The sequence below is a fragment of the Clytia hemisphaerica genome, unplaced genomic scaffold (assembly GCF_902728285.1).
Source record: "Clytia hemisphaerica strain Z4C2 unplaced genomic scaffold, Clytia hemisphaerica genome assembly, whole genome shotgun sequence".
Classification (NCBI taxonomy): Eukaryota; Metazoa; Cnidaria; class Hydrozoa; order Leptothecata; family Clytiidae; genus Clytia; species Clytia hemisphaerica.
In genome coordinates this window covers 3,166-17,104 of record NW_027103554.1, presented here as the reverse complement: position 1 = coordinate 17,104, position 13,939 = coordinate 3,166, and the positions used below count along the sequence as shown (strand labels likewise).

Below are 13,939 nucleotides of genomic sequence, written 5' to 3'. Positions count from 1 at the left end.
GCTATAAAAAACTTCTGTTTTGCGTTTGAATGTTCATTTTTAAAACCAGATTTTTTGAAATGATATGATTGATTTCGGATTGATGGTATTTTACTAATCAGGTCACTTTGCGAAAAACCTAGTGCAATGGCGCACCTCTTTACTGAAGATGCAAGCTTAGATTATTCTTTTACTCCAAAAAAACTCCTAAAAAGGAAGTTTTGTTTACAAGTTAGAATTTGTAGAAAAACAAGATTCAACAAAGCACGATATTTTGGATATGGTGCTTCCAAATGTGACGTCAATAATAAATATGATAATTTTACACAAACAAGGATTAAATATCTTAATTAGCTTTCGATGATATCAAGCTGTCATCAAATTTTGTTCCTTCTCCAAATAAATGCTATATGCTGCCAACAAATGATTACCAAGTATTTACAGCTATTCACTGGAGGATGTCAATGAACTGTTTTCCTTCCAATTTAATCAAAGTTAAATAAAATGGGAATTATCGTTTCAATAGGTTGGCAAACGATATCATCCACCAGGATGCATCGTCTCTTATTTTCCCCCTATTTTCTACTTTCCTATCTTCTATCCTGATTTTCTGACTTTTTCAAGTGTTTTTAACTGTTTTCTAAGTATTTTTCTGAAATTTGCCCGTACCGGTGAAATAGGTCTCCTATCCCCGGCTATAACCACCAAATGCAAGCAACCTTGTTTTACAACCCCAATGCCTAACCGCTTGCGCCAACGAGACACAGCAGAATGCTAACATTCACAAATAGTTATAGCGTGTAAATTTACAGACCTTAATTAACAAAGCTCCCAACCAAACCCCCGTCTAGGTCCGCAGATTGAAAAATTTCACTTGTATCCTGGTGGATGATATCGTCTGCCAACCGTTTCAATAGTACACTCTTTTGTTAATTATTTACCCTTCTTTGTTTTAGGCTCTTTTAGTTAGTTCGTAGGCATTTGTTACTTTCAACAAATACTCGGCTCTTGTTTAATGTTTAATTCTTAAGACAAACGAGTTTTTTCTCCAACCTTGTTGAAAGAGAGCAAGCATATTTGACCAGATTTCAGATATTTTGGTCTAATGAATGACATACTAGACTTTTCTGACACACCCACTTACTCCCAGTCTGCTTACTATGGGGGCCTTACTATACCTTCTTTTGTCTTCATTTGGTTGAGATACTTACCAGTCCAAAACTCACTAGGACTGAAGTCAAATTGACCCCCCCCCCAGCTAGCTTCCAGAAGTATTATGTCAACCTAAGATCAGTATTTTGCAGTACCTTATCGGCATTTTTACGCTGTCCCTTATCGCCTGTTTAGTGGTTTTCTGAAGTTTTTCGCGTTCTTTACGGCGCTTATGGTAGGGGCAAACCCTAAGGACAAATGACATCTTTAATGCGATGCAACCAAACCTGGACCATTTCAAAGAATGAAGTATTCAAAGAGTGTGTCGCGAGGGGGGCTTTTCTGCTAAGGCCTAGGATTTTTTTAGGACCCAAAAACTGAGGTCACAGGTAAAACCTCAGACTCCAAAAATTTGTTATACCAATCGAAAGCTCTCAAAAAACGACATGGATGACTTTTAAGTGGCGTAAAATAAAAAAAACTTTCAAAAAGTCTACTTTTTGTCCGAGGAAAGGAAACTTCAGAAAAACGCTCTTCAAAATGATCTTATGTTATGTTTTCATCGTGTGGTTTTAATGAGTCTATTGTAGTGGGAGTTCATTGTCATTCGTGGTTGTGCTTTTTATTTGCCTTGTAGCATTCGATATAGCAAAGTATCATTGGAAAAATAGGCCATTCCATTTTATATCCATACAGGTGGTTGAGTGAACATTTCCAGAGGATAATCTGAGAAAAATTTCCAGGGGATATCCACACATTTTCAATAATTCTTTTTGACTTACAAAGGTTCGTCCACCCCCTGTATGGTTTTTAATGGAACAGCCCAATTACAGAAAGAAAGAACAGCACTACTAAGATGGAAGAAAATAAAGAAACTGACAACATCGGCGAAAAAGTTTTCTAGCTTAATTTAACGAGGTTCTCAATCATGACGCTATCAAAAATTTTTTGTATCACGCCAAATTAAATATCAAATAAGTTTTAACGATCTTATAAATGATATTTTTTCACTTTTTTTTTAAAATTCCTTTTAAAAAGTTTACTCACATCAATTCATTTCTTGAAATCACTTTTTATGATAAATGAAGACCTTCTTAGAGGTTTTTCAAGAAATTGCCACGTATTTTGTTACTGATTGTAGACTGTGAACATTACAGAACGGTTCCGAAACACTGTGTGGAAACAACATGGAAACGTCAAAAAAGTCAAAAAGGAAAGCAAAACAAATTGAAACAGTTACGCTCCACTATTTTCATCGGAATGGAACTGCTCTGTTTCCTCGCTCCGAAACCAAAACAACAAAACAAAACTGTCCCTATCCGCAACAAAAACCATGATACAAAACTCTAATCTGGGGGCTTTTAACCAAGCGAAATTGACATTGAAAACCTACACTACCGGGTGTCCCAGAAAAAAAGTCCCCCTCTTTGAAGTGATTTTTCTCGAGTTCTATAAACTGTTAAAGAATCAATCCTTTTGCATTGGAAAGAGGAACGATAAACTTAAATTTTGATGGGCTGTTTGTTAAATTTGGTTACGTAGATCAAAAGTTATAGTCTAAATGCTAAAACATTACTTTTCAAAAAAGTCGAAAAAAGGCGAAAAATGAGGGTATTAAATCTTATTAAAAAAATTATCATAAAGATTTTTCTTCTAATCTCGAACATCGTTAAATATGTCAATTTCTTTTTTACATCATCTGTATGGACAGGACAGGATTTTCATCAATTTTACTGACCACATCTTTCCTGAAACGGGTGGGTGCCGGCCAATAATTATTCACATTGAAATAAATTTTGTCAAAAGTTGAACCTCATTTCTTGTATCAAGAAGTGGGTTGAGATGGATAAAAAGCTGTGCTGCTTTTTCTCTTTTCGGGGGTTTTGCTTTTTTTGATAAGTTAGCGATTAAAAAATTAACCCCGGCAAATTCTATGCCGGTGAATTCTTAGTTAGGCAAATGCATGCCGTTCGCCGGGCCTACACAGGGAGGTAGTTTGTAATTCTGAGTTTACGGATGGTTGGTTTGAACGGTTGTTTGTAAGAGGCAGTTCGTAAAAGTATGCCTAAACAAGAAATACTGTGTATTTTACAGACTAAATCGAGAAGCCGAGAAAATGATGCGGTGGCAAAAACTTATCGTCATGTGATCTCATTTATACATTTCTTGGTAGTGGTGACATAATGCAAATAATAACAATAATGACGTCGGGTTGTATTTTTTATGCTTAGCTTTTGGAATGCTATGACACATTTTGCAGACCAGCTAATTAAGCTGAATTCCTTCTATCGAGTGGGTTGGTGGATTGTTTGCTTATTCAATTTCCCAGAATTCCTTAGCTATTTTTATTTAGTTGTGTTACGTTGTTGTGAACCCTGGACCCATCACGGGAGGCCCTCTCACCTTTTTGCAGGCTAATTAATTTAGAAGACAAAAAACTTAAAACTTGATCTTATATCTAATATCTAATAAGATAGTGTTTAAAGGGTTTAGAAGGTGTGACAAATGAAAAAGCTTCACTTTTTCTTGCTGGAGAAAAGTTGAAGGCTCCTCCCTAGCCCCTTTCGGACTTTGAACTCAATGAATTTGACTGGTTGACTGGTGTATTGACACAATAGTATAACTTGTTCAAAAATATTAACATACTTTTTACAAACCCCTTATATCAAACATTGATTGATGCAAGGATTATGACGATTGTATTTTTAAATGAAATCTCAAACTGAAGAAATTAATCTCGAAGCATTGCTTGAAGATAATTTGCTAATTACATGATTACTAATGATTAAAGAATGATGATTACTAATGATTAAAGAATGTAATTATAGCAGGTTAATTATTCCTTGATCATCATTATTTACGGAAAAGAATCTGCTGACGTCATCAAAATGATATTTTTTACTCCTGCTTTATTCCAATGCAATGTTAAATGATCATTTGTAATGGAAGCATTTTGTACATACGAGAGCCAGGAGCCCAAAGATCATGAGAAACCCTCTTAAAGGTAACTAGGAAAGCCTAGGACCAGCCTACCTTGTCGCCTACCTTGCCGCAAAAAACTGTTTCTACTTTCCACTTTTGAAAGATTACATCATCGAGTTTATCATTTTCGTCAAGTTTTGTCATATAGAAACTATAATGTATTACAAGATAATTACCGCCAAATTCCTCTTTTACTACTATTTTCTACGCCATTAGCATAAGTTATATTCATAAGGATGGCAGCGAAAGATATGTTTGGTTTATAAGAACCAAATGGTCTAACTTTTAGTAGGTCGAGCCTAGACAGTTTCTTTCAACGTGAGCGATGTTTTGGATTCATACTTAACCCTTTCCGGACGAGAGAAATGCACTTTTTGAAAAAAAGAATCAAAATACGTTTCGCGCCATGGCCATTAGTATAGGGTACCCCGTGGCTCGTGCGTCCAGAAAGAGTTTCATACTTTCTGTATTTCCATCGCTGTTTTTCAGCGAGTGTTTCATTTGTTAAGATTCTAGCCAACTCCTGGATGTAGTAGTGTTTTATGCGTGTTGTTGATCAAATATGGTATTCTTATAAGAAAACAAAATTCGTATTACTTTTGGGCGGATGCCAGCAAGGACATCATCCAGCAAATAAACCACGGGGTGAACATTTCTTGTGTCAAATGTTTGTTTCTGTTGATCACCATTATGTAATCAAACTTTCATATAAAGAAATATTTTTGTGGAAAGATACCATTCTTAATGTTTGCTAATGGTGCAGAAATGGTCGACTGAAAGTAGTTAAAGTAGTAGTAAAAGCTAAGTTGAAAGTTGAAGGTTGATTTCTTTGATGGATTTTGGAAAGTGTTAGAAATTCTTTAATAGGAATTCGTTTTAATTGTGTGAGCTCAGAGTTGATTTTGATAATGTTGTTATCTCCTATATCTCCGGGGGGATTCATTGAAAAGTTTCCAAACTATCTCTAATAATCTTTACACACCGACTTTTACGCTGGGTTTTTGTGAATCGAGTCCGACTTCAACTTTTAGCGCAACCTCTGTGTTTGCCCGAAAATGTCTTTCTTGGTGACAGAAATTGCAAAAAATGCCAGGTTGTTCGGAGTACTGAGTACTAACGTCCAAAATCTCCATTTTTCAAATGTTTTTAGGAATACAAAAATCCATATTAAAAACTTCATTAAAATAAATCGGCCAAAAGTCAACCATAATGAAAATGGTAATGTCATATTGCAAAGCAGTGCTTTTATACATTTTCTGTGCGTCTTGCCACGCAGTAAGAGATCTATATCGTGATCTTAATGGTCGGTGAAGAGCTGGATTTCTCGCAGACCAGTGGCCGATCTAACCAAAGAATTATACAATGCGATCTTGGTGATAATTTCAAAATGTTTGGTGCGCAAAGTCAAACTGCATTTGTAAGTCTCATAGGCTTTTATTATTTAGCCCTTAAATCTTTCATCATAATTCTCAGAACATATTTTTTGACTGGATAAATGCAATGGTCTTATCCATGACACAGTTGTATATTCATGGGTCGTCAAGAATGTATAATGGACTAGTCTCGTGTATTCTTGATTCATTGAAAATATTGGTTTTCAGGGAACTTGTAATCTTTATTAGATAACTTTTGAGGGAAATCGTATACCCTATGTTTTCATATATGAAAGGTGAAAATATGTAAAGTAGGAAATTAACACAGGGACTATTACGGTGAATTATGTAGACCTGACCACAACCATTAAGTATTTACTTGCCAAGGACTTTGTACTTTGTACAAAATTGATACTTGATGCCTCTCCGCTTGATGCTTAGCAATTAAAGAGAATGAAAGTGAAACAACCCATGGAGAAAGAGTGTCACACTCCCCTACTTTCGGGTAATTAACTATTGAAAGAGGAGCTTTCGGGTCGCCTCCGACTGCGTTTGCAAACTTGTAAACCATTTTTCTGACCACAACAATTTTTCTTCTCACACGAAATGTACAGGTTCATTTCAGTGGTGTGCTCACCTTTGACCCATCAACCGCAAGAGAAATATCCACTCTTCGATGTCAACAAAGACCTGACTCCACTTTGGATTTCATTGCTCCTTATTGGCGTCATTACGACCACGGCAAGATATCAATCATGGAATATGATAAAAATGCTGTCGTCGAACCCTTCTTCATCAATATTACCGTCAATAACGACGATACCGACCGTGTCGTCTGATATATTGTCAACAACGGATAACATATTGCCGCCAACGTCTACAGCTTTACTGGCAACCTGCTATGTCAAATATAGCGTCTTCTGAAATGATTTCTGCAACGTCTTCAGTGATAGCTCCATCGTCTTCGATTAAAGATCTAACGTCGTCAGTTAAATCTACGCCGTCAACATTCTCAAGCACTACGTCAATAGGATCCTCCATCTCATTACAATCTGAATCAGTCTCACCTTCTCTAAGTATTGCTGCCAGTAGTTTTATGTCGACTCCAATACAACCAATGCCGACAGAAAGTCAAGCTCCAATAACAACCGAATCAACTCAAATAGACGAACAAATTGACCAACCAATGACGACGGCGCAATCAAATGACCAATCAACTAACGGCATAGAGTCTATCAACCAATCAACAGAATCTGCAACAACTTTCGAGCCTGTCATAAACATAGTCGTCGATGAAGACAACCACCGCTCACGGCGAAACACCGACACCGACAAAGACACGTCAAATCTTCTTCAATTCCCAGTAAAGTTTCTACCAAATATTGCAACAGATTTGAAAGAAGCTTTTGAGACGGGTAAAACACTGAACCGTGTGACCGTCAAGCAACGTGATAATTTGACAGCAGATAGAATCGAAAGGGTGATTGCGTTCACTTGGTTTGATATGTATTCGGATGCAGAAACCAATAGTTTGGGAAGGGTAAGTTAACTCTTCTTTGTATTTACCTGGACAGTCGACGCTCTCTAAATCGATTTTCAATGGGAATGGAATTTTCATAAGTGTCGCTTATACGAGTTTCTTGTTGACGGTGACTTTCAATGTTATCGAATGAAGGAGCACATCCAATAGTACAATGTCGAGTTAGAGAGTGTCAACTCTAGATAAACCTTTGAGAATGCACTGAACGTTTTCAAGATGGCGAATCACAAAGTGCACTAGATTTTAATTTTAGAATGATGATGCATGAAATTCACAAAAAAGGAGGTATACCATCTGGGCTATCCAATCATAGATTTATAAAGCCCGAAGGGCTAGATGGCGTACTTTTGCTGAAAGGTGTGCCGTGGTTAGGTAGGAAATTCTATCTAAGTCACGTGACATTACAATAGAATTTCAGCGCTTGACCAATAATAAGATTTGCGGGTTTTCGAAAACAATAGCAACAATATTTTTTCCGATATTCACTTTTTTTGCCTGCGATAGCTTAAAGCACGACATTTATCTGTTCGGGCTTTTTAAATCTATGTATCCAATGTGATAGCTTAATTTAGAGAGTCTGTCGAATACGTTTATCTGCTCCTCAATAAAATCTAACCACTGAGATCAATGTCAATTGAATATCTTCTACACGACAATATCGATGGGCAAATAAATATCAACCGCGAAGTTTAAAATAACCCAACTTCCAGACCATGTGCTTTATTGGGCTGTTCCATTAAAAACTATACATGGGGAATGGACGAACCTTTTCAAGTCAAAAAAAAATTATTGAAAATGTGTGGATACCCCCTGGAAAATAGCAAAATTATCAAAAATATCTATGGAAAAATTTTTCATACCTTCATGTGAGGGAGGACGAACTAAAATCAGTCTTTTACCCTCTGGAAATTTAGAATAACTTTTTACCTAAAAATTTTCTTGGATTACCCTCTGGAAATGTTCGTCCACCTCATGTATGGGTATAAAATGGAATGCCCCATTCTATGGACTATGCTAAGATGTAAGAACCCAAATCAATCATATTCATTATTTACTTTTCAGCGTAACCGCCACAGCTTTCAGACGTTACTGATCAAAGTTGGTGAACAGTGGTTTGCACAGAACTATTATGCTGTACTCTCATCCAATGGTAATTTTAACGTCAACAAAAACGAAGAGGGTCAAACTTGTGGACATGCTTCGGTAAGTTGCGTAGACAATGCTATCGTTCGTTTTAGAGGGTCAGTAACCGCGGGAAAATATATAAGCGCATAGTCAGGGCGTTAGGGCGGTTTACGGGGGAAAAGTCGCGGTAGAGCTTGGAACAAACATTGTAGACACCTCTGTAAACCACTGCTTACTCCTCCCGAATTTATCACACCTCCTAAACTATTCCCTTTTTTAGTGATCTTGTGTAGACGATAAGATCGTCTATAAGTTGCGCGCTTTTAGGCCCGATGCATTATATGAGACCCCCTCAGTCTCTTTTGATGAGAAATTTTTTTCAGTCATCAAAAGAAGAATATCTTATTTTACTCTAAATAATAGTCTGGGTTTAGTCTATAATTGCTTCATTTTGGGGTTACTTAGAGGTACTATTTCAGGATCCCTCCGACAATTAGTCGCCCCCTGTTTATTAAGATTGGAAGACACATTTTTTTATGTATTTGTGAAGAAATAAAAATTTCAGTACACAAATTTATTCACTCTTACTTATTTTGGTTGTATTATTGCCTACTACACCCTGACTGGTATATATGTTTTTCTTTTCAACTTCAGGTTGGGATAAGCCGCTTTTTACCAGATACTCCTTCAGACGAAGTTGCTTTCTCTCGTGGTGTTTATTACCTCGTCAACATTCCAAAAATCTTCGAAATTTTCACCAATGAATATAATTGGAGAGATCTGGGAAGTTGGGTTTATGATCTGAACCCTGATGTCGGTAAGTTCGGTTTATGTAATTTTCCAATGAATATCGGTAAGTTCATATGATACCCTGATGTTTAAGAAGTTATTTGAGTTATGTATGTGTATTTGATTCGCGACGGAGGCGGCAAGGTTCTAATTTGTCCTGACTGATTGAGGACGACGGTAAATCAGTACTTTTACCGTCCTCGATTTAGCGGGTCAAAACTGCGGGCTATTCCAAATCGCTTCAGTCACTTTACCGTCCTCAAAAGCGAAATACATAAACTCGCTATTAATTTGTCAGTGAAGGTTGAGAGTCTATCGCCATGCTACCCTAACACCCTGCCTGGATTGGAAACGATTGGGATTCAAAGTGATGTAAACCTTTAGTTGAATCCTTCCTTCACGCCACCAATATGTAGTTTTTTCTTTTAATTACCAATAGGTAGCAATGTAATACAGGTGGAATCGTTTTATGTTAACGTGTGTAAGGAAAATCTTCTGCAAGGCTTAGAAGCTTATAATTTGTGTTAATTATACAGTTTTGTCAATCTGGGATCCTCGCATGGCCCCGAAATATTCGAGCACAGTGGAGTCCCTTTTGAAACCCTTACTTACCGAAGAAAAAGTTAATGTAAATCTAAAATGCAAAAGAAGACATCTGACTGTGCTACAGGACTATAATAAATCGATTTCCATCCTCTCCATAGAAAAACCAACCAACACCAATCACTTTCAATTGTGTTGAAGATAGTCAAGATGACGCCAAATGCATCATCCTTTTCGCGTCATCAGAAGCTCGAAGCAACAAGAAAAGAAGACGAAGGGAAACTAACTTTGTTGAGAAATTACTCGTAAAGTTTTCGGAAACCTCACACAACGGTCACCACACGACGAAAAATTATCGGGAAAAACGAGTATTCACTACATTCCCACCGACAGTGCCCATCACGACTAGCAAATATTCTCATAAAACACGGCAACGCAGTACAACCTTTACGAAAGCTCCAATGCTTCAACCCCGGCATACTTTCTCTTCTATCTCGTCCATCGGTACGACGACAGCGAACCCAAATAAAGCCGACGAGCTGATCACGATTTCCGACGGATTATTTACGATCCCGACCATGCCATCGTCGGTAGAACCAAACAACAAGCCTCTCAACATTTCAGAAGCTGCTCAAATCATTGCCAACAAATATTGCCGATATCGTGATCCAGGGCTTTACAAACTGCCTTTAATATGCGATGTTTTCATTTCTTGCAGCTTAGGAGGAAAGGCCACGCCTATGGTCTGTCCGAAAGGAACTGGATTCAACCCAAGGATTAACGTGTGTGACCATGCTTCTTATTATGAGTGCAACACAGACAATATTCTAGGTAAGTGTCTCTAATCATTGTTGGCTTATGGTTTTTGCCATATAACATTGTTTCAGCGTTTATCTAATGTTCACAACGTCGACACAACGTTAAAATATGAATGTTGAAACAACACGTTGTATGTCAGCTTGGTTGAGTGCTATATGTGAAATTAGTTAAGGTTATATGATTTCGATTACTTTATTTCTCTTTTTAGTTAACGCGCTGATTCCAAAGAGTCAGATCCAACTAAATCACCGGAATTTCTGTGAATATCAGGGATACGGTATCTACCCGGATCCATCATCATGTACAAGCTACTACGCATGCACCAATGCCCGGTCAATACGCATGTCATGTCCGGCAGGTTTACAATATAAACCGGATGAAACGAAGAAAAACGGGAGATGTGAATTCGCATACAAAGTGAATTGTAAAGAGGGAAAAAGAACAGATGAAATCGCATAAAACCTTTATGGTGAAGTTCTTTATTCATGATATTCATGACGTAATGTTTCATACGGAAGCAACAAAAAATGACCAGATGTTTGAAACTAATTTCGAATTTAAACAATAAAACTGGTTGCAAACACCGCAAACATTACGTCATGAATAGTTCTTAAAGTACGGACAGCCCATCAACTTAACGACGTAGAGGAACAGTTGAGCCTCTATAACTTGAACAAGCACGGGATACGCAAACTTTCTAGTTTAGAGATTTCAAATTATGGAAATATGTAGATTTAATTTCTGATTTATATATAGCGAAAGGAGGAAACCGAAAATTGAAATTGTATAAACCTTTAAATAAAATTTTATTTCACTTTTAGGACCGTTTTTACGGAACTTGTAAAAAATACCTCTTTCGGAAAAATAATTTCGAAAAAAACAAAAAACGGGAGGGCAAACACCGCCCCATTCGTCGTGTTGTCTTAAAGTCTGGACCAGCTCATCACAACTTCGTTCCTTAATGTTCGGAACTTCTGAAAATACTCTTAAGATTGTCGTTCTTAGGTTTTGAACAATATGCTTTTTACATCTGAAATTTTTTTTTTCCAGATACCACTTGGCCTTGTTTCCTCAAATAAAATCAACCCTGTGGCTTTTGGAAGCTGGTTATCGTTAGAATAATTGAGAGATTAATTCAAAGGTTTTATTTTTCCTATGGAGTCCTATAAATTAACCTTTGTCCGTTCGTCTGTTCGTTCTCGTTCGTACGTTCGTTATTTTTCCTCCATTGGCTCGTTAGTTTTTCTGATTTTTTGCACAAAGATGCATAACAAAACCTCGAATGTGACGGAATTTCTGGGATTTAAAACGGCCCTTTTTTTTACTTTGTATTAGGTCGCTGTTTTTTCATGAAAACATTGAACTGGCTTAAGCGAATTTTTGAAAAAAATTTATTTTTTTTTATAAGATCACTTTAATAAGTATATCAATGTTTTAGTCAAATAAATTTTTTTATGGATTTTCAGGAGGGCTTTTTTAAAATGTTTTCGACATGAAATTTTGGTTGCTTCTTTTTTTCTGGCCCAATTCTATTTTTTATAAGCACATATCAATTACTTAGGTATTAGCTTTCACGAGATTGGCCTTTCATTCTTACGTTTTTAATAGCTGTAACTTAAACCTCGAATGTGACGGAGCCCTATTTTGCTAAAAAATTTGGGAAATTTGAAAAAAACGGCTAAAAAATGGGATTTTGGATTGGTTTGGACATTAATTTTTGCTTTTTTGCAGGAATAGTGTAACATCATAAAAATGGTGCAAGCAATTTTGCAAAAAAAATGTCGTTGGTCAAAAACGCATGTTTATCTATAACTCACTATTAATCAAAACACAATGTTCTTAGTAAATTACTCAATTTTTTTTATGAGATCATGATTTTTTTGCTCATGAGGGCCAAGAATAGACATGAATTTTGGTTGCCTTGGTGTTTTTATAGAACAAAATATTCATATTTTTTATAACACTATCAATTTTAGGTATTAGCTTTTTCGAGATTGGCTTTTATTCTTTATGCTTTTTGCACAAAGATGAAACCCTCGAACACGGAGCTCGATTTTTGGAAAAAAATTGGGTTTCCGCTAAAAAAGGGTTTTTTGGACTTTGTAAAAAAAGGTATGTTTTCAGCTACGGATTGAAAAGAATCCGCGTTCTTAAATTACTGAATTTTGTGAGATTTTTTTTTGCTTCGAAGCTCAAAGCCTAAACGTGTTTTTTATCTAGAGTCACTATGTGTTCGAATGTTGTTTTGGCCTCTGTAGCTATATATAAAATAACCAGGTGTCCATAAAGTATCACTTGTTACATAGTGTTCCCGTTTCAATCAGCATTTCATATCAACTATTTTAATTATGCTGTAAGCAAAAAAACTTTTCCATTTTGACCAATCTGCTCCACATCCGTTTTTCAATTAAAAAGTTAATCAAATTGATGAGTGCAAGATCCTCTTATTTACCAAAATTATACATGATCTATTTTTGTAAACCCGTAAATTTTGGTCAGGATTGGCTGTTTTAATAAATGTTCTTACGCTTTAACTACGCTTACAAGCCCTTAAAATCTAACAAAGTCATTTTGTTACAAATACCCATTTCTGAAAAGGGCTAGCTGTGGTGTTCTTTAGAAACTCTTATCAATAAGCGTGTTTTATTTGTATATGCCTCATTTTTCATCACTTTCGAATTATGAGCGTATTGTTTCCATAATGCCAGGTCGGATGAGGAAACGATTCATCTAAAGTCAGTGGCTTTGTTTTTTTTATCCTCTAATGAACCTTATACCTCCGGTATTGTCTATAAAGATTTTTATATTACGGTTTCCAAACCCGGAGAAAATTCCGTTGGTATTTTGGTCCCCAAAAATCTTGTTTTGTATTAGGGGGGGGGGCTAAAACGGAAAGTCAAAAAAAATGAATTTATAAGAAATACATTCAAAAAAGGGACTTTAGTCTTCCGCCGTAAAAAATACTCGAAGCATTTGATTGTTGGAATTTTGTAAAAACTTTAACTCGTGGTATATTTCTACACTATTCACTCATTTAATGTAATGAATTATAATAGTCTTAGAAAATACGCATCAACTAATTTGTTTAAATACAATTCTAAAGAAATTACTTACGTATTTTATCTTCTACTCTTCTTACAGACCTTGGCAAGTGAATGTACCTTCGCCGGGGCGGACCCCTGCTTTGTAGGGGAACTGGGTACCATCACTCTGATAAAAGAGTATGGGGAGTGTGCTAGGCTTGCATGTTGGTTGAACGATCCTCATAGGTTCAACACATGCAATACATTACTCTAGTTACTATAAGCTTTATCTTACAGAAACTTACAGACCTTTATGTTCAACAAAGCGGGTAAAATGGATTTCAGAAGCCGGTGTTCCTGCGAAAAGTTGTGGGACGTTATCATGACCACTTGCTGACCTTATAATTGATGCTTGTGATCCTAATTCGTCATCGCTCACGTCAGGCGAAAGAATTGTACGGGGAGCTGTAAACTCAGGTAAGGGTGGTGGTTCGTATTTTTCGGCTAATTTTGGAGATCTGAATTCAGGTAATGATGATGGTCCGATTTGATCTGAGTATCGGTTCGAGTTGTTAGATGGAAACGTGAATTCGGGTAGCGGTACTGAATCTCTT

At 36.5% G+C, this 13,939-nt stretch overlaps 1 protein-coding gene across 1 annotated transcript; it reads left to right on the top strand.

Annotated features, from left to right (window-relative positions):
- The first annotated feature begins 6,411 nt into the window (after positions 1–6,411).
- LOC136800423 (uncharacterized) lies at positions 6,412–10,815 on the top strand. The gene is made up of 6 exons (XM_067057082.1): positions 6,412–7,026; positions 8,089–8,229; positions 8,806–8,968; positions 9,380–9,387; positions 9,645–10,314; positions 10,511–10,815. Exons 1-6 carry the CDS (start codon positions 6,412–6,414, stop codon positions 10,759–10,761), a joined length of 1,848 nt encoding a protein of 615 aa, XP_066913183.1. The 3' UTR covers positions 10,762–10,815.
- Positions 10,816–13,939: the final 3,124 nt, after the last annotated feature.

Bases quoted from the DNA above. Each gene is read 5' to 3' on its own strand.
- LOC136800423 (XM_067057082.1), top strand. From the start codon at position 6,412: ATGATTTCTGCAACGTCTTCAGTGATAGCTCCATCGTCTTCGATTAAA. The intron at 7,027-8,088 runs GTAAGTTAACTC...TTTACTTTTCAG, and splicing joins AAACCAATAGTTTGGGAAGG to CGTAACCGCCACAGCTTTCA. The intron at 8,230-8,805 runs GTAAGTTGCGTA...TTTCAACTTCAG, and splicing joins AAACTTGTGGACATGCTTCG to GTTGGGATAAGCCGCTTTTT.